Source organism: Salvelinus namaycush, unplaced genomic scaffold, assembly GCF_016432855.1.
Source record: "Salvelinus namaycush isolate Seneca unplaced genomic scaffold, SaNama_1.0 Scaffold2069, whole genome shotgun sequence".
Lineage (NCBI taxonomy): Eukaryota > Metazoa > Chordata > Actinopteri > Salmoniformes > Salmonidae > Salvelinus > Salvelinus namaycush.
Window position 1 is genome coordinate 1,346 of NW_024058863.1, and position 22,328 is coordinate 23,673.

At 43.8% G+C, this 22,328-nt stretch overlaps 1 protein-coding gene across 1 annotated transcript in view; it reads right to left on the minus strand.

The window, feature by feature from the left end:
- Nucleotides 1-4,935: 4,935 nt before the first annotated feature.
- The window catches only part of LOC120038057 (dedicator of cytokinesis protein 1-like), a gene marked incomplete at both ends in the record, with an annotated part of 33,352 nt that continues 15,959 nt past the window's right edge, over nucleotides 4,936-22,328 (minus strand). Inside the window, 2 exons of the mRNA XM_038983998.1 lie at nucleotides 4,936-5,061; nucleotides 10,049-10,128. Of these exons, the coding sequence (XP_038839926.1) occupies nucleotides 4,936-5,061; nucleotides 10,049-10,128 (206 nt within the window). The remainder of the gene's footprint in view (nucleotides 5,062-10,048; nucleotides 10,129-22,328) is intronic.

A 22,328-nucleotide genomic window follows, 5' to 3' on the forward strand; every position in this document is an offset into this window, starting at 1 on the left:
TGATGATCTCTGAATGGATCATAATACTACCTGGTGATCTCTGAATGGGTCATAATACTACCTGGCATGACGATCTCTGAACGGATCATAATACTACCTGACGATCTCTGAACGGATCATAATACTACCTGGTGATCCCTGAATGGATCATAATACTACCTGATGATCCCTGAATGGATCATAATACTACCTGGCATGATGATCTCTGAATGGATCATAATACTACCTGATGATCTCTGAATGGATCATAATACAACCTGATGATCTCTGAATGGATCATAATACTACCTGATGATCTCTGAATGGATCATAATACTACCTGATGATCTCTGAATGGGTCATAATACTACCTGGCATGACGATCTCTGAACGGATCATAATACTACCTGATGATCTCTGAATGGATCATAATACTACCTGATGATCTCTGAATGGATCATAATACTACCTGATGATCTCTGATTGGATCATAATACTACCTGATGATCTCTGAATGGATCATAATACTACCTGATGATCTCTGAACGGATCATAATACTACCTGATGATCTCTGAACGGATCATAATACTACCTGATGATCTCTGAACGGATCATAATACTACCTGATGATCTCTGAACGGATCATAATACTACCTGATGATCTCTGAACGGATCATAATACTACCTGATGATCTCTGAACGGATCATAATACTACCTGATGATCTCTGAACGGATCATAATACTACCTGATGATCTCTGAACGGATCATAATACTACCTGGTGATCCCTGAATGGATCATAATACTACCTGATGATCCCTGAATGGATCATAACACTACCTGGCATGATGATCTCTGAATGGATCATAATACTACCTGATGATCTCTGAATGGATCATAATACTACCTGATGATCTCTGAATGGATCATAATACTACCTGATGATCTCTGAATGGATCATAATACTACCTGATGATCTCTGAATGGATCATAATACTACCTGGTGATCTCTGAATGGATCATAATACTACCTGGTGATCTCTGAACGGGTCATAATACTACCTGGCATGACGATCTCTGAACGGATCATAATACTACCTGACGATCTCTGAACGGATCATAATACTACCTGATGATCTCTGAACGGATCATAATACTACCTGGTGATCTCTGAATGGATCATAATACTACCTGGTGATCTCTGAACGGGTCATAATACTACCTGGCATGACGATCTCTGAACGGATCATAATACTACCTGGCATGACGATCTCTGAACGGATCATAATACTACCTGGCATGACGATCTCTGAACGGATCATAATACTACCTGACGATCTCTGAACGGATCATAATACTACCCGACGATCTCTGAACGGATCATAATACTACCCGACGATCTCTGAACGGATCATAATACTACCCGACGATCTCTGAACGGATCATAATACTACCCGACGATCTCTGAACGGATCATAATACTACCCGACGATCTCTGAACGGATCATAATACTACCCGACGATCTCTGAACGGATCATAATACTACCCGACGATCTCTGAACGGATCATAATACTACCCGACGATCTCTGAACGGATCATAATACTACCCGACGATCTCTGAACGGATCATAATACTACCCGACGATCTCTGAACGGATCATAATACTACCTGACGATCCCTGAACGGATCATAATACTACCTGACGATCCCTGAACGGATCATAATACTACCTGACGATCTCTGAACGGATCATAATACTACCTGATGATCTCTGAACGGATCATAATACTACCTGATGATCTCTGAACGGATCATAATACTACCTGATGATCTCTGAACGGATCATAATACTACCTGATGATCTCTGAACGGATCATAATACTACCTGATGATCTCTGAACGGATCATAATACTACCTGGTGATCTCTGAACGGATCATAATACTACCTGGTGATCTCTGAACGGATCATAATACTACCTGATGATCTCTGAACGGATCATAATACTACCTGATGATCTCTGAACGGATCATAATACTACCTGATGATCTCTGAACGGATCATAATACTACCCGGTGATCTCTGAACGGATCATAATACTACCCGGTGATCTCTGAATGGATCATAATACTACCCGGTGATCTCTGAACGGATCATAATACTACCCGGTGATCTCTGAACGGATCATAATACTACCTGGTGATCTCTGAACGGATCATAATACTACCTGATGATCTCTGAACGGATCATAATACTACCTGATGATCTCTGAACGGATCATAATACTACCTGATGATCTCTGAACGGATCATAATACTACCTGATGATCTCTGAACGGATCATAATACTACCTGATGATCTCTGAACGGATCATAATACTACCTGATGATCTCTGAACGGATCATAATACTACCTGATGATCTCTGAACGGATCATAATACTACCTGATGATCTCTGAACGGATCATAATACTACCTGATGATCTCTGAATGGATCATAATACTACCTGATGATCTCTGAATGGATCATAATACTACCTGATGATCTCTGAATGGATCATAATACTACCTGATGATCTCTGAATGGATCATAATACTACCTGATGATCTCTGAATGGATCATAATACTACCTGATGATCTCTGAATGGATCATAATACTACCTGATGATCTCTGAATGGATCATAATACTACCTGGCATGACGATCTCTGAATGGATCATAATACTACCTGATGATCTCTGAATGGATCATAATACTACCTGGTGATCTCTGAATGGATCATAATACTACCTGATGATCTCTGAATGGATCATAATACTACCTGGTGATCCCTGAATGGATCATAATACTACCTGATGATCCCTGAATGGATCATAATACTACCTGATGATCCCTGAATGGATCATAATACTACCTGGCATGATGATCTCTGAATGGATCATAATACTACCTGATGATCTCTGAATGGATCATAATACTACCTGATGATCTCTGAATGGATCATAATACTACCTGATGATCTCTGAATGGATCATAATACTACCTGATGATCTCTGAATGGATCATAATACTACCTGATGATCTCTGAATGGATCATAATACTACCTGGTGATCTCTGAATGGGTCATAATACTACCTGGCATGACGATCTCTGAACGGATCATAATACTACCTGACGATCTCTGAACGGATCATAATACTACCTGATGATCTCTGAATGGATCATAATACTACCTGGTGATCCCTGAATGGATCATAATACTACCTGATGATCCCTGAATGGATCATAATACTACCTGGCATGATGATCTCTGAATGGATCATAATACTACCTGATGATCTCTGAATGGATCATAATACTACCTGGTGATCCCTGAATGGATCATAATACTACCTGATGATCCCTGAATGGATCATAATACTACCTGATGATCTCTGAATGGATCATAATACTACCTGGTGATCTCTGAATGGGTCATAATACTACCTGGCATGACGATCTCTGAACGGATCATAATACTACCTGACGATCTCTGAACGGATCATAATACTACCTGATGATCTCTGAATGGATCATAATACTACCTGGTGATCCCTGAATGGATCATAATACTACCTGATGATCCCTGAATGGATCATAATACTACCTGGCATGATGATCTCTGAATGGATCATAATACTACCTGATGATCTCTGAATGGATCATAATACTACCTGGTGATCCCTGAATGGATCATAATACTACCTGATGATCCCTGAATGGATCATAATACTACCTGGCATGATGATCTCTGAATGGATCATAATACTACCTGATGATCTCTGAATGGATCATAATACTACCTGATGATCTCTGAATGGATCATAATACTACCTGATGATCTCTGAATGGATCATAATACTACCTGGTGATCTCTGAATGGGTCATAATACTACCTGGCATGACGATCTCTGAACGGATCATAATACTACCTGACGATCTCTGAACGGATCATAATACTACCTGGTGATCCCTGAATGGATCATAATACTACCTGATGATCCCTGAATGGATCATAATACTACCTGGCATGATGATCTCTGAATGGATCATAATACTACCTGATGATCTCTGAATGGATCATAATACTACCTGATGATCTCTGAATGGATCATAATACAACCTGATGATCTCTGAATGGATCATAATACTACCTGATGATCTCTGAATGGATCATAATACTACCTGATGATCTCTGAATGGGTCATAATACTACCTGGCATGACGATCTCTGAACGGATCATAATACTACCTGATGATCTCTGAATGGATCATAATACTACCTGATGATCTCTGAATGGATCATAATACTACCTGATGATCTCTGATTGGATCATAATACTACCTGATGATCTCTGAATGGATCATAATACTACCTGATGATCTCTGAATGGATCATAATACTACCTGATGATCTCTGAATGGATCATAATACTACCTGATGATCCCTGAATGGATCATAATACTACCTGATGATCCCTGAATGGATCATAATACTACCTGATGATCTCTGAATGGATCATAATACTACCTGATGATCTCTGAATGGATCATAATACTACCTGACGATCTCTGAATGGATCATAATACTACCTAATGATCTCTGAATGGATCATAATACTACCTGGCATGATGATCTCTGAATGGATCATAATACTACCTGATGATCTCTGAATGGATCCTAATACTACCTGATGATCCCTGAATGGATCATAATACTACCTGGTGATCTCTGAATGGATCATAATACTACCTGATGATCCCTGAATGGATCATAATACTACCTGATGATCTCTGAACGGATCATAATACTACCTGATGATCTCTGAACGGATCATAATACTACCTGGCATGATGATCTCTGAATGGATCATAATACTACCTGATGATCTCTGAACGGATCATAATACTACCTGGCATGATGATCTCTGGGAAGCCCATCTTGCGGGCTACGGCTGTGGAACGGTCAACCAGGTGAGGGAAGTCCTTCCTGATCTGATGGATATCACCCGGAAGCAGCTTCAGGGTCACCCACAGACCTGGGAACAGGGAATATGACATATAATCAATCAAATCAGAGCAGCTTCAGAGTCACCCACTGACCTAGGAACAGGGAATATGACATATAATCAGTTACATCAGAGCAGCTTCAGGGTCACCCACTGACCTGGGAACAGGGAGGGAGGGAGTAGAGAACGTTGTTAAGGAAGCTATTGCTAATACCAACATATGACGATCTCAGTGGGAATCTCCAGTTGGTATGACAACCAAGACAAGTTGCTAGAGGTCAAGGAGTCTAAATTTGCCACCTGGGAGGCAAGTCACACAATGTTTTCTTCAGGAAAATGACCTTTTCTAGTTTATGAAGAGGGGCTTCTATGGCAGCTCATAGTTTTACAGTGTTCCACATATAAAACCTTAAACATCCTGCAGTTAATTCTGTTCATTTGGTCAGTGTGTAACTGCTTCCTTCCTTCAGGAAACACGGGTCACATCAGACAGAACATCGTTCTGAGACAGAACACGGTGCAGTAGTTGTAACAGCGGCAGCTGATTGGTCAGTAGACCGAGGGGTGCATCCCAATTGGCCCCCCCTATTCCCTATGTAGTGCACTACTTTTGACCAGGGCCCGTAGTTCCCTATGTAGTGCACTACTTTTGACCAGGGCCCGTAGTTCCCTATGTAGTGCACTACTTTTGACCAGAGCTCGTAGTTCCCTATGTAGTGCACTACTTTTGACCAGAGCCCGTAGTTCCCTATGTAGTTCACTACTTTTGACCAGCGCCCTATGGAACCCTATTCCCTATGTAGTGCACTACTTTTGACCAGAGCCCGTAGTTCACTATGTAGTTCACTACTTTTGACCAGAGCCCGTATTTCACGATGTAGTTCACTACTTTTGACCAGAGCCCGTAGTTCACGATGTGTGGAAAAGAGATGCCGTTTGGAACACAGACAGAGAGACAGTGGGACTTAGCAACAGGGGAGGTCAGTCTGTCGGAGGGTCTGTCTCCTCTTAAACCAAATGGACCAATATGCAGTGATGATATACTGGGTCTGTAGCTTACTGCACAAACCTCATTGCTACAGAACTGTCTTTAATTGGTTAATGTTTCAGAGGCTTACGTTATTTAAAGTCAAAACATCTGAGTGGTAGATCTGGGCTTGCATTTTGACTCAGACAGTGACTGAAAAGCCTGGTGCCCACTGTTCTACATGGTCCATGATAAAGAACAGCCAGTCTCTCCTCTCTCTACAGGCTGTTGAAAGGTCCATGATAAAGAACAGTCTCTCCTCTCTCTGCAGACTGTTGAAAGGTCCATGATATAGAACAGTCTCTCCTCTCTCTGCAGACTGTTGAAAGGTCCATGATAAAGAACAGTCTCTCCTCTCTCTGCAGACTGTTGAAAGGTCCATGATAAAGAACAGCCTCTCCTCTCTCTGTAGACTGTTGAAAGGTCCATGATAAAGAACAGTCTCTCCTCTCTCTGCAGACTGTTGAAAGGTCCATGATATAGAACAGTCTCTCCTCTCTCTGCAGACTGTTGAAAGGTCCATGATAAAGAACAGTCTCTCCTCTCTCTGCAGACTGTTGAAAGGTCCATGATAAAGAACAGCCTCTCCTCTCTCTGCAGACTGTTGAAAGGTCCATGATAAAGAACAGTCTCTCCTCAGACTGTTGAAAGGTCCATGATATAGAACAGTCTCTCCTCTCTCTGCAGACTGTTGAAAGGTCCATGATAAAGAACAGTCTCTCCTCTCTCTGCAGACTGTTGAAAGGTCCATGATATAGAACAGTCTCTCCTCTCTCTGCAGACTGTTGAAAGGTCCATGATAAAGAACAGTCTCTCCTCTCTCTGCAGACTGTTGAAAGGTCCATGATATAGAACAGTCTCTCCTCTCTCTGCAGACTGTTGAAAGGCCCATGATAAAGAACAGTCTCTCCTCTCTCTGCAGACTGTTGAAAGGCCCATGATAAAGAACAGTCTCTCCTCTCTCTGCAGGCTGTTGAAAGGTCCATGATAAAGAACAGTCTCTCCTCTCTCTGCAGACTGTTGAAAGGTCCATGATAAAGAACAGTCTCTCCTCTCTCTGCAGACTGTTGAAAGGTCCATGATATAGAACAGTCTCTCCTCTCTCTGCAGGCTGTTGAAAGGTCCATGATAAAGAACAGCCTATCCTCTCTCTGCAGACTGTTGAAAGGTCCATGATAAAGAACAGTCTCTCCTCTCTCTGCAGGCTGTTGAAAGGTCCATGATAAAGAACAGCCAGTCTCTCCTCTCTCTGCAGACTGTTGAAAGGTCCATGATAAAGAACAGTCTCTCCTCTCTCTGCAGACTGTTGAAAGGTCCATGATAAAGAACAGTCTCTCCTCTCTCTGCAGACTGTTGAAAGGTCCATGATATAGAACAGTCTCTCCTCTCTCTGCAGACTGTTGAAAGGTCCATGATAAAGAACAGTCTCTCCTCTCTCTGCAGACTGTTGAAAGGTCCATGATATAGAACAGTCTCTCCTCTCTCTGCAGACTGTTGAAAGGTCCATGATAAAGAACAGTCTCTCCTCTCTCTGTAGACTGTTGAAAGGTCCATGATATAGAACAGTCTCTCCTCTCTCTGTAGACTGTTGAAAGGTCCATGATAAAGAACAGTCTCTCCTCTCTCTGTAGACTGTTGAAAGGTCCATGATATAGAACAGTCTCTCCTCTCTCTGCAGGCTGTTGAAAGGTCCATGATAAAGAACAGTCTCTCCTCTCTCTGCAGACTGTTGAAAGGTCCATGATAAAGAACAGTCTCTCCTCTCTCTGCAGGCTGTTGAAAGGTCCATGATAAAGAACAGCCTATCCTCTCTCTGCAGACTGTTGAAAGGTCCATGATAAAGAACAGTCTCTCCTCTCTCTGCAGGCTGTTGAAAGGTCCATGATAAAGAACAGCCAGTCTCTCCTCTCTCTGCAGACTGTTGAAAGGTCCATGATAAAGAACAGTCTCTCCTCTCTCTGCAGACTGTTGAAAGGTCCATGATAAAGAACAGTCTCTCCTCTCTCTGCAGACTGTTGAAAGGTCCATGATATAGAACAGTCTCTCCTCTCTCTGCAGACTGTTGAAAGGTCCATGATAAAGAACAGTCTCTCCTCTCTCTGCAGACTGTTGAAAGGTCCATGATATAGAACAGTCTCTCCTCTCTCTGCAGACTGTTGAAAGGTCCATGATAAAGAACAGTCTCTCCTCTCTCTGTAGACTGTTGAAAGGTCCATGATATAGAACAGTCTCTCCTCTCTCTGTAGACTGTTGAAAGGTCCATGATAAAGAACAGTCTCTCCTCTCTCTGCAGACTGTTGAAAGGTCCATGATAAAGAACAGCCTCTCTCTCTGCAGGCTGTTGAAAGGTCCATGATAAAGAACAGCCTCTCTCTCTGCAGGCTGTTGAAAGGTCCATGATAAAGAACAGTCTCTCCTCTCTCTGCAGACTGTTGAAAGGTCCATGATAAAGAACAGTCTCTCCTCTCTCTGCAGACTGTTGAAAGGTCCATGATAAAGAACAGTCTCTCCTCTCTCTGCAGACTGTTGAAAGGTCCATGATAAAGAACAGTCTCTCCTCTCTCTGCAGACTGTTGAAAGGTCCATGATATAGAACAGTCTCTCCTCTCTCTGCAGACTGTTGAAAGGTCCATGATAAAGAACAGTCTCTCCTCTCTCTGCAGACTGTTAAAAGGTCCATGATAAAGAACAGTCTCTCCTCTCTCTGCAGACTGTTGAAAGGTCCATGATAAAGAACAGTCTCTCCTCTCTCTGCAGACTGTTGAAAGGTCCATGATAAAGAACAGTCTCTCCTCTCTCTGCAGGCTGTTGAAAGGTCCATGATAAAGAACAGTCTCTCCTCTCTCTGCAGACTGTTGAAAGGTCCATGATAAAGAACAGCCTCTCCTCTCTCTGCAGACTGTTGAAAGGTCCATGATAAAGAACAGTCTCTCCTCTCTCTGCAGACTGTTGAAAGGTCCATGATAAAGAACAGTCTCTCCTCTCTCTGCAGACTGTTGAAAGCCTTTTGATTTGGGAGTGTGACTGACAAGAACACCCCTGCTTCCTCACTGTGCACTGTGTGATTCCTTGGCGACACACACACACCAACCAACCCACACACACACAACAACCCACCCACACACACACCGCTGCTTCCTCACTGTGCTCTGTGTGTCTCCCTGGCCACACACACACCCTCCCACACAGACACCGCTGCTTCCTCACTGTGCTCTGTGTGATTCCTTGGCCAGGGATGACCAGGTGGATCTGACAGATACTTCATTCAACATGACAACACCACGGAGACTGTTCTCCTCCCTCTACAAATCCCTCTTCAGGTGGTCTGGGGTCTACTAAAGCATGATATGTCAATCCAAGAGCTTTTACTAACACATCTACAGTATTGTAAAATGGCCCGCCGTCTTTTAGTCCGACCCCAGGCCCGTCCTCCTTTAGTCCGACCCCAGGCCCGTCCTCCTTTAGTCCGACCCCAGGCCCGTCCTCCTTTAGTCCGACCCCAGGCCCGTCCTCCTTTAGTCCGACCCCAGGCCCGTCCTCCTTTACTCCGACCCCAGGCCCGTCCTCCTTTACTCCGACCCCAGGCCCGTCCTCCTTTAGTCCGACCCCAGGCCCGTCCTCCTTTAGTCAGACCCCAGGCCCGTCCTCCTTTAGTCAGACCCCAGGCCCGTCCTCCTTTAGTCAGACCCCAGGCCCGTCCTCCTTTAGTCAGACCCCAGGCCCGTCCTCCTTTAGTCAGACCCCAGGCCCGTTGTCCTTTAGTCAGACCCCAGGCCCGTCATATCATTCCTCCCTGCGCAGTAACTTTAAAATGTTATTTGTGATTGGGCTCCTTGGACCAAATACCTCAGGCATATTTTATTGCATATCATACTGTATAGTCTCTCATACTGTATAGTCTCTCATACTGTAACATCACCCAACATAACCTCCCTGCCCTCTCACAGTACCACTCCAAGCATCTCACCCCTCCCTGTGCATTAACTTTACCTTGTCCCTTGTGGTTGACCTCCTTGGCGGCGATGACCTTGTTGATGACGGTCTGGAGAAAGTCGCTCTCCCCCGCCACCCTGGGAGAAAAACGGGAGATGTTCAGCTGCCTGTGGCGAAGCACGGCGTCATCCAACGCTAGCCTGCAGTAGGCACATGACAGGAACAACACCAGAGAGAGGAGAGGGCAGAGGGAGAGCAGAGGAGAGGGCAGAGGGAGAGGAGGGCAGAGAGAGAGAGAGGAGGGCAGAGAGAGAGAGAGGAGGGCAGAGGGAGAGAGGAGGGCAGAGGGAGAGAGGAGGGCAGAGGGAGAGAGGAGGGCAGAGGGAGAGAGGAGGGCAGAGGGAGAGAGGAGGGCAGAGAGAGAGAGGAGGGCAGAGAGAGAGAGGAGGGCAGAGGGAGAGGAGGGCAGAGAGAGAGGAGGGCAGAGAGAGAGAGGAGGGCAGAGAGGGAGAGGAGGAGGGCAAAGAGAGAGGAGAGCAGAGATAGAGGAGGGCAGAGATAGAGGAGGGCAGAGATAGAGAAGGGCAGAAATAGAGGAGGGCAGAGAGGGAGAGGAGGAGAGGAGGGTAGAGAAGGAGAGAGCAGAGGGAGAGGAGGAGAGGGCAGAGAGAGAGCAGAGGGAGAGGAGGAGAGGGCAGAGAGAGAGAGCAGAGGAGGAGGAGGAGGGCAGAGAGAGAGCGAGAGTGATGGGTGTGAGGAAGAGAGAAGAAAGAGAGAGAGAAGGAAAAAGAGTAACACACCAAACACTGATGCATAATACAGAGACATGTTAGATTACAGTAGAGGAGCAGGATGAGGAACCAACATGACAGAGACATGTTAGATTACAGTAGAGGAGCAGGATGAGGAACCAACATGACAGAGACATGTTAGATTACAGTAGAGGAGCAGGATGAGGAACCAACATGACAGAGACATGTTAGATTACAGTAGAGGAGCAGGATGAGGAACCAACATGACAGAGACATGTTAGATTACAGTAGAGGAGCAGGATGAGGAACCAACATGACAGAGACATGTTAGATTACAGTAGAGGAGCAGGATGAGGAACCAACATGACAGAGACATGTTAGATTACAGTAGAGGATCAGGATGAGGAACCAACATGACAGAGACATGTTAGATTACAGTAGAGGAGCAGGATGAGGAACCAGCATGACAGAGACATGTTAGATTACAGTAGAAGAGCAGGATGAGGAACCAACATGACAGAGACATGTTAGATTACAGTAGAGGAGCAGGATGAGGAACCAACATGACAGAGACATGTTAGATTACAGTAGAGGAGCAGGATGAGGGCCCAACATGACAGAGACATGTTAGATTACAGTAGAGGAGCAGGATGAGGAACCAACATGACAGAGACATGTTAGATTACAGTAGAGGAGCAGGATGAGGAACCAACATGACAGAGACATGTTAGATTACAGTAGAGGAGCAGGATGAGGAACCAACATGACAGAGACATGTTAGATTACAGTAGAGGAGCAGGATGAGGAACCAACATGACAGAGACATGTTAGATTACAGTAGAGGAGCAGGATGAGGAACCAACATGACAGAGACATGTTAGATTACAGTAGAGGAGCAGGATGAGAAACCAACATGACAGAGACATGTTAGATTACAGTAGAGGAGCAGGATGAGGAACCAACATGACAGAGACATGTTAGATTACAGTAGAGGAGCAGGATGAGGGCCCAACATGACAGAGACATGTTAGATTACAGTAGAGGAGCAGGATGAGGAACCAACATGACAGAGGCATGTTAGATTACAGTAGAGGAGCAGGATGAGGAACCAACATGACAGAGACATGTTAGATTACAGTAGAGGAGCAGGATGAGGAACCAACATGACAGAGACATGTTAGATTACAGTAGAGGAGCAGGATGAGGAACCAACATGACAGAGACCTGTTAGATTACAGTAGAGGAGCAGGATGAGGGCCCAACATGACAGAGACCTGTTAGATTACAGTAGAGGAGCAGGATGAGGGCCCAACATGACAGAGACATGTTAGATTACAGTAGAGGAGCAGGATGAGGAACCAACATGACAGAGACATGTTAGATTACAGTAGAGGAGCAGGATGAGGAACCAACATGACAGAGACATGTTAGATTACAATAGAGGAGCAGGATGAGGAACCAACATGACAGAGACATGTTAGATTACAGTAGAGGAGCAGGATGAGGAACCAACATGACAGAGACATGTTAGATTACAGTAGAGGAGCAGTACAACTAACGAAATCCCTCAGGGTTTTACCAGGGTTTTACTCACACCCATTTCAACATGTTACACTGGATACACACAACACCGGAATCAACAGTACGGCCAAAATGGCACCCGATTCACAATATAGTGCACTACTTTTTACCAGGGCTCTATATAGGGAATAAGGTGCACTATGAGGTGTAAACATGGTGTCTAGTTAATACTCAACTAGTCTTCACTTTGAGGTGTAAACAAGGTGTCTCCTCTAGTTAAAACTCAACTAGTCTTCACTATGAGGTGTAAACATGGTGTCTAGTTAATACTCAACTAGTCTTCACTATGAGGTGTAAACATGGTGTCTAGTTAATACTCAACTAGTCTTCACTTTGAGGTGTAAACAAGGTGTCTCCTCTAGTTAATACTCAACTAGTCTTCACTATGAGGTGTAAACAAGGTGTCTAGTTAATACTCAACTAGTCTTCACTTTGAGGTGTAAACAAGGTGTCTCCTCTAGTTAATACTCAACTAGTCTTCACTATGAGGTGTAAACAAGGTGTCTCCTCTAGTTAATACTCAACTATTCTTCACTTTGAGGTGTAAACAAGGTGTCTCCTCTAGTTAATACTCAACTAGTCTTCACTATGAGGTGTAAACAAGGTGGCTCCTCTAGTTAATACTCAACTAGTCTTCACTTTGAGGTGTAAACAAGGTGTCTAGTTAATACTCAACTAGTCTTCACTATGAGGTGTACACATGGTGTCTAGTTAATACTCAACTAGTCTTCACTTTGAGGTGTAAACAAGGTGTCTCCTCTAGTTAATACTCAACTAGTCTTCACTTTGAGGTGTAAACAAGGTGTCTCCTCTAGTTAATACTCAACTAGTCTTCACTTTGAGGTGTAAACAAGGTGTCTCTAGTTAAAACTCAACTAGTCTTCACTATGAGGTGTAAACATGGTGTCTCCTCTAGTTAATACTCAACTAGTCTTCACTATGAGGTGTAAACAAGGTGTCTCCTCTAGTTAATACTCAACTAGTCTTCACTATGAGGTGTAAACAAGGTGTCTCCTCTAGTTAATACTCAACTAGTCTTCACTTTGAGGTGTAAACAAGGTGTCTCCTCTAGTTAATACTCAACTAGTCTTCACTATGAGGTGTAAACAAGGTGGCTCCTCTAGTTAATACTCAACTAGTCTTCACTTTGAGGTGTAAACAAGGTGTCTAGTTAATACTCAACTAGTCTTCACTATGAGGTGTACACATGGTGTCTAGTTAATACTCAACTAGTCTTCACTTTGAGGTGTAAACAAGGTGTCTCCTCTAGTTAATACTCAACTAGTCTTCACTTTGAGGTGTAAACAAGGTGTCTCCTCTAGTTAATACTCAACTAGTCTTCACTTTGAGGTGTAAACAAGGTGTCTCTAGTTAAAACTCAACTAGTCTTCACTATGAGGTGTAAACATGGTGTCTCCTCTAGTTAATACTCAACTAGTCTTCACTATGAGGTGTAAACAAGGTGTCTCCTCTAGTTAATACTCAACTAGTCTTCACTATGAGGTGTAAACAAGGTGTCTCCTCTAGTTAATACTCAACTAGTCTTCACTTTGAGGTGTAAACAAGGTGTCTCCTCTAGTTAATACTCAACTAGTCTTCACTATGAGGTATAAACAAGGTGTCTAGTTAATACTCAACTAGTCTTCACTATGAGGTGTAAACAAGGTGTCTCCTCTAGTTAATACTCAACTAGTCTTCACTTTGAGGTGTAAACATGGTGTCTAGTTAATACTCAACTAGTCTTCACTATGAGGTGTAAACAAGGCGTCTCCTCTAGTTAATACTCAACTAGTCTTCACTATGAGGTGTAAACAAGGTGTCTCCTCTAGTTAATACTCAACTAGTCTTCACTATGAGGTGTAAACATGGTGTCTAGTTAATACTCAACTAGTCTTCACTATGAGGTGTAAACAAGGTGTCTCCTCTAGTTAATACTCAACTAGTCTTCACTATGAGGTGTAAACAAGGCGTCTCCTCTAGTTAATACTCAACTAGTCTTCACTATGAGGTGTAAACATGGTGTCTAGTTAATACTCAACTAGTCTTCACTATGAGGTGTAAACAAGGTGTCTCCTCTAGTTAATACTCAAGTCAGTGAGTAAAACATGTAAACCGAGAGAGAACATTTCAAAGAGAGATTTTATTTGTACATTATTTTGGGGGGGAAATGCCTGAAGGATGCATAGCATTTAAAGGAATACGTATAGTATGTTGAAGGGAAGAAATTAAATAAATAAGAGCTTGATTGAATTAAAAATCAGCAATAACATTGAAGCGTGACTAACATCTCTCCATTTCCTCTTCCTGTAGACTTTAAATAAACTAAATATTAATAAAGTAGGTTAGAAAAGGCCATCGTAGCCCTGGTCTAAGGGCTATCAAATTCTATTCTTTGTGTGAAATACAAAATAAATTCTATAAAATAAGAGCAAAGTATTATGGTGGGCAGAATATTTGGTATTTTAGACAAATCCCCAAAATACACACATTCAAGTTAGCAATTAAATAGTTTTAAATCCTAAAGAATTACTTAGCCCATGTTGCAACACGACTAACCAGCCGGGAAAGATGTTGCCTCTGCCAACACGAGGGAGAACGTGACATTATATCTCACATTATATCTCAACCTTTGTTTTACAAATGAGAGGGCCATTTCCCTCTCCAAAACGAAGGTTTGCATGTCAGAGATCTCTAACCAATCATGAGAGGGCCATTTCCCTCTCCAAAACGAAGCTGTTTGCATGTCAGAGATCTCTAACCAATCATGAGAGGGCCATTTCCCTCTCCAAAACGAAGGTTTGCATGTCAGAGATCTCTAACCAATCATGAGAGGGCCATTTCTCTCTCCAAAACGAAGCTGTTTGCATGTCGGAGATCTCTAACCAACCATGAGAGGGCCATTTCTCTCTCCAAAACGAAGCTGTTTGCATTTACATTTAAGTCATTTAGCAGACGCTCTTATCCAGAGCGACTTACAAGTACATACATTCATACTTTTTTTGTACTGGTCCCCCGTGGGAAACGAACCCACAACCCTGGCGTTGCAAGCGCCATGCTCTACCAACTGAGCCACACGGGGCATTTCCCTCTCCAAAGCTGTTTGCATGTCGGAGATCTCTAACCAATCATGTAGTTACATCAAACAGTCCTTTTTTTAGGAACGGTAACTTCCTGTTTAGTTTGCCTTAGAACAGGGTCGTAGCTAAAAACTCAAGCTGCTATTCAGGAAACTACCAACACTGGAAATTCATCACTACGATAGTGTGTGTGTGTGTGTGTGTGTGTGTGTGTGTGTGTGTGTGTGTGTGTGTGTGTGTGTGTGTGTGTGTGTGTGTGTGTGAAATTCAGACTTGCCTCCAACACACACCTACTTCTCTCCCTTTTCCTCTGTGTAAATGTGAAGTCTAATCCATGATGTATGTTCCTAGATAGAGCTGTTCAACTGAGGAGATCTGCCTAGCGTGCCAACTAAACTAAACTGAAGAGATCTGCCTAGCGTGCCAACTAAACTAAACTGAAGAGATCTGCCTAGCGTGCCAACTAAACTAAACTGAAGAGATCTGCCTAGCGTGCCAACTAAACTAAACTGAAGAGATCTGCCTAGCGTGCCAACTAAACTAAACTGAAGAGATCTGCCTAGCGTGCCAACTAAACTAAACTGAAGAAATCTGCCTAGCGTGCCAACTAAACTAAACTGAAGAGATCTGCCTAGCGTGCCAACTAAACTAAACTGAAGAGATCTGCCTAGCGTGCCAACTAAACTAAACTGAAGAGATCTGCCTAGCGTGCCAACTAAACTAAACTGAAGAGATCTGCCTAGCGTGCCAACTAAACTAAAGAGATCTGCCTAGCGTGCCAACTAAACTGAAGAGATCTGCCTAGCGTGCCAACTAAACTAAACTGAAGAGATCTGCCTAGCGTGCCAACTAAACTAAACTGAAGAGATCTGCCTAGCGTGCCAACTAAACTAAACTGAAGAGATCTGCCTAGCGTGCCAACTAAACTAAACTGAAGAGATCTGCCTAGCGTGCCAACTAAACTAAACTGAAGAGATCTGCCTACCGTGCCAACTAAACCAAACTGAAGAGATCTGCCTACCGTGCCAACTAAACCAAACTGAAGAGATCTGCCTACCGTGCCAACTAAACCAAACTGAAGAGATCTGCCTACCGTGCCAACTAAACCAAACTGAAGAGAACTGCCTACCGTGCCAACTAAACTAAACTGAAGAGATCTGCCTACCGTGCCAACTAAACTAGAGGAGATCTGCCTACCGTGCCAACTAAACTAAACTGAAGAGATCTGCCTAGCGTGCCAACTAAACTAAACTGAAGAGATCTGCCTAGCGTGCCAACTAAACTAAACTGAAGAGATCCGCCTAGCGTGCCAACTAAACTAAACTGAGGAGATCTGCCTACCGTGCCAACTAAACTAAACTGAAGAGATCTGCCTAGCGTGCCAACTAAACTAAACTGAAGAGATCTGCCTAGCGTGCCAACTAAACTAAAGAGATCTGCCTAGCGTGCCAACTAAACTAAAGAGATCTGCCTAGCGTGCCAACTAAACTGAAGAGATCTGCCTAGCGTGCCAACTAAACTAAACTGAAGAGATCTGCCTAGCGTGCCAACTAAACTAAACTGAAGAGATCTGCCTACCGTGCCAACTAAACTGAAGAGATCTGCCTACCGTGCCAACTAAACTAAACTGAGGAGATCTGCCTACCGTGCCAACTAAACTAAACTGAAGAGATCTGCCTACCGTGCCAACTAAACTAAACTGAAGAGATCTGCCTACCGTGCCAACTAAACTAAACTGAAGAGATCTGCCTAGCGTGCCAACTAAACTAAACTGAAGAGATCTGCCTAGCGTGCCAACTAAACTAAACTGAAGAGATCTGCCTAGCGTGCCAACTAAACTAAACTGAAGAGATCTGCCTACCGTGCCAACTAAACTAAACTGAAGAGATCTGCCTACCGTGCCAACTAAACTAAACTGAAGTGATCTGCCTAGCGTGCCAACTAAACTAAACTGAAGAGATCTGCCTAGCGTGCCAACTAAACTAAACTGAAGAGATCTGCCTACCGTGCCAACTAAACTAAACTGAAGAGATCTGCCTAGCGTGCCAACTAAACTAAACTGAAGAGATCTGCCTAGCGTGCCAACTAAACTAAACTGAGGAGATCTGCCTACCGTGCCAACTAAACTAAACTGAAGAGATCTGCCTAGCGTGCCAACTAAACTAAACTGAAGAGATCTGCCTAGCGTGCCAACTAAACTAAAGAGATCTGCCTACCGTGCCAACTAAACCAAACTGAAGAGATCTGCCTACCGTGCCAACTAAACTAAACTGAGGAGATATGCCTACCGTGCCAACTAAACCAAACTGAAGAGATCTGCGTACCGTGCCAACTAAACTAAACTGAGGAGATCTGCGTACCGTGCCAACTAAACTAAACTGAAGAGATCTGCCTACCGTGCCAACTAAACTAAACTGAAGAGATCTGCCTACCGTGCCAACTAAACTAAACTGAAGAGATCTGCCTAGCGTGCCAACTAAACTAAACTGAAGAGATCTGCCTAGCGTGCCAACTAAACTAAACTGAAGAGATCTGCCTAGCGTGCCAACTAAACTAAACTGAAGAGATCTGCCTAGCGTGCCAACTAAACTAAACTGAAGAGATCTGCCTAGCGTGCCAACTAAACTAAACTGAAGAGATCTGCCTAGCGTGCCAACTAAACTAAACTGAAGAGATCTGCCTAGCGTGCCAACTAAACTAAACTGAAGAGATCTGCCTAGCGTGCCAACTAAACTAAACTGAAGAGATCTGCCTAGCGTGCCAACTAAACTAAACTGAGGAGATCTGCCTAGCGTGCCAACTAAACTAAACTGAAGAGATCTGCCTACCGTGCCAACTAAACTAAACTGAAGAGATCTGCCTAGCGTGCCAACTAAACTAAACTGAAGAGATCTGCCTAGGGTGCCAACTAAACTAAACTGAAGAGATCTGCCTAGCGTGCCAACTAAACTAAACTGAAGAGATCTGCCTACCGTGCCAACTAAACTAAACTGAAGAGATCTGCCTACCGTGCCAACTAAACTAAACTGAGGAGATCTGCCTACCGTGCCAACTAAACTAAACTGAAGAGATCTGCCTACCGTGCCAACTAAACTAAACTGAGGAGATCTGCCTACCGTGCCAACTAAACTAAACTGAAGAGATCTGCCTAGCGTGCCAACTAAACTAAACTGAAGAGATCTGCCTACCGTGCCAACTAAACTAAACTGAAGAGATCTGCCTACCGTGCCAACTAAACTAAACTGAAGAGATCTGCCTACCGTGCCAACTAAACTAAACTGAAGAGATCTGCCTAGCGTGCCAACTAAACTAAACTGAAGAGATCTGCCTAGCTTGCCAACTAAACTAAACTGAAGAGATCTGCCTAGCGTGCCAACTAAACTAAACTGAAGAGATCTGCCTAGCGTGCCAACTAAACTAAACTGAAGAGATCTGCCTAGCGTGCCAACTAAACTAAACTGAAGAGATCTGCCTACCGTGCCAACTAAACTAAACTGAAGAGATCTGCCTAGCGTGCCAACTAAACTAAACTGAAGAGATCTGCCTAGCGTGCCAACTAAACTAAACTAAACTGAAGAGATCTGCCTAGCGTGCCAACTAAACTAAACTGCCTGGTATCTACGACTGAGCTCCAAATCACACTCTATTCCTTACATCCTTCAGGTCAATAGTAGTGCACTATATAGGGAATAGGGTGCCTTTTGGGGTCAATAGTAGTGCACTATATAGGGAATAGGGTGCCATAGTAGTGCACTATATAGGGAATAGGGTGCCATAGTAGTGCACTATATAGGGAATAGGGTGCCTTTTGGTGTCAATAGTAGTGCACTATACAGGGAATAGGTTGCCATAGTAGTGGGACCATGTTTTAAGATGTTTTCAACCCTTCACACCTGATTAATCTGCAGTTTAAGACACACCCTATCACCTACATAGACCCGGTTTAAAGTAGTGCACTATATAGGGAATAGGGTGCCATTTGGGGTCAATAGTAGTGCACTATATAGGGAATAGGTTGCCATTTGGGACATAAGACCCTCCACTATTCCACCGTGACTAAATTAAGGCGATATCATTAACTGCCTGTGTTCCTGAGATGATTCCATAATTGGAAATGCTTTAGGATGAGTCGCAAATGGCACCCTATTCCCTATATAGTGCACTACTTTAAACCTGGTCTATGTAGGTAATAGTGTGTGTCTTAAACTGCAGATTAAATCAGGTGTGAAGGGTTGAAAACATCTTAAAACATGGTCCCTGTCTGAGTCAAAAATGGAACCCTATTCCATATATAGTGCACTACTTTAGACCAGAGTATATAGGGTAGTAGTGCACTACTTTAGACCAGGGTGTATAGGGTAGTAGTGCACTACTTTAGACCAGGGTCTATAGGGTAGTAGTGCACTACTTTAGACCAGGGTCTATAGGGCAGTAGTGCACTACTTTAGACTAGGGTCTATAGGGCAGTAGTGCACTACTTTAGACCAGGGGCTATAGGGTAGTAGTGCACTACTTTAGACCAGAGCCCATAGGGTAGTAGTGCACTACTTTAGACCAGAGCCCATAGGTTAGTAGTGCACTACTTTAGACCAGGGTCTATAGGTTAGTAGTGCACTACTTTAGACCAGGGTCTATAGGTTAGTAGTGCACTACTTTAGACCAGGGTCTATAGGTTAGTAGTGCACTACTTTAGACCAGGGTCTATAGGTTAGTAGTGCACTACTTTAGACCAGGGTCTATAGGTTAGTAGTGCACTACTTTAGACCAGGGTCTATAGGGTAGTAGTGCACTACTTTAGACCAGGGTCTATAAGGTAGTAGTGCACTACTTTAGACCAGGGTCTATATGGTAGTAGTGCACTACTTTAGACCAGGGTCTATAGGGTAGTAGTGCACTACTTTAGACCAGGGTCTATAGGGTAGTAGTGCACTATATAGGGAACGACATGCCAGCAACAACCTCAGACACGACACATCCAAATATATCTGACGAATTCCGTAAAGTCAGTGTGGAAGAGGTGAAAAGATGATTGTTGTCTATCAACAATAACAAGCCACCGGGGTCAGACAATCTGGATGGAAAATTACTGAGGATAATAGAGGACGATATTGCCACTACTATATGCCACATCTTCAATTTAAGCCTACTAGAGAGAGAGTGTGCCCTCAGGCCTGGAGGGAAGCTGAAGTCATTCCGCTACCTAAGAATAGTAAAGACCCATTTACTGGCTCAAATAGCCAACCAATCATACAAAACAAATACAGCTTATGGAACAACGGAGACACACACAAAAGGTACAGAAACACATATGTACACACTGTAATATTGTTGTATGGTTGGTATTATACATGTTGTATTGTAGATATGTAGTGGTGTAGTAATGTTAATATTGTACTGTTTTATATGTAATGTAAATGCCTTAATGTATTTAGACCCCAGGAAGAGTAGCTGCTGCCTTGGCAGGAACTAATGGGGATCCATAATAAACACCAGGAAGAGTAGCTGCTGCCTTGGTAGGAACTAATGGGGATCCATAATAAACCCCACGAAGAGTAGCTGCTGCCTTGGCAGGAACTAATGGGGATCCATAATAAACCCCAGGAAGAGCAGCTGCTGCCTTGGCAGGAACTAATGGAGATCCATAATAAACCCCAGGAAGAGTAGCTGCTGCCTCGACAGGAACTAATGGGGATCCATAATAAACCCCAGGAAGAGTAGCTGCTGCCTTGGCAGGAACTAATGGGGATCCATAATAAACCCCAGGAAGAGTAGCTACTGCCTCGACAGGAACTAATGGGGATCCATAATAAACACCAGGAAGAGTAGCTGCTGCCTTGGCAGGAACTAATGGGGATCCATAATAAACCCCAGGAAGAGTAGCTACTGCCTCGACAGGAACTAATGGGGATCCATAATAAACCCCAGGAAGAGTAGCTGCTGCCTTGGCAGGAACTAAATGGGGATCCATAATAAACCCCATGAAGAGTAGCTGCTGCCTTGGCAGGAACTAATGGGGATCCATAATAAACCCCAGGAAGAGTAGCTGCTGCCTTGGCAGGAACTAATGGAGATCCATAATAAACCCCAGGAAGAGTAGCTGCTGCCTTGGCAGGAACTAATGGGGATCCATAATAAACCCAAGGAAGAGTAGCTGCTGCCTTGGCAGGAACTAATGGGGATCCATAATAAACCCCAGGAAGAGTAGCTGCTGCCTTGGCAGGAACTAAATGGGGATCCATAATAAACCCCAGGAAGAGTAGCTGCTGCCTTGGCAGGAACTAATGGGGATCCATAATAAACCCCAGGAAGAGTAGCTGCTGCCTTGGCAGGAACTAAATGGGGATCCATAATAAACCCCAGGAAGAGTAGCTGCTGCCTTGGCAGGAACTAATGGGGATCCATAATAAACCCCAGGAAGAGTAGCTGCTGCCTTGGCAGGAACTAATGGAGATCCATAATAAACCCCAGGAAGAGTAGCTGCTGCCTTGGCAGGAACTAATGGGGATCCATAATAAACCCCAGGAAGAGTAGCTGCTGCCTTGGCAGGAACTAATGGGGATCCATAATAAACCCCAGGAAGAGTAGCTGCTGCCTTGGCAGGAACTAATGGGGATCCATAATAAACCCCAGGAAGAGTAGCTGCTGCCTTGGCAGGAACTAATGGGGATCCATAATAAACCTCAGGAAGAGTAGCTGCTGCCTTGGCAGGAACTAATGGAGATCCATAATAAACCCCAGGAAGAGTAGCTGCTGCCTTGGCAGGAACTAATGGGGATCCATAATAAACCCCAGGAAGAGTAGCTGCTGCCTTGGCAGGAACTAAGGGGGATCCATAATAAACCCCAGGAAGAGTAGCTGCTGCCTTGGCAGGAACTAATGGGGATCCATAATAAACCCCAGGAAGAGTAGCTGCTGCCTTGGCAGGAA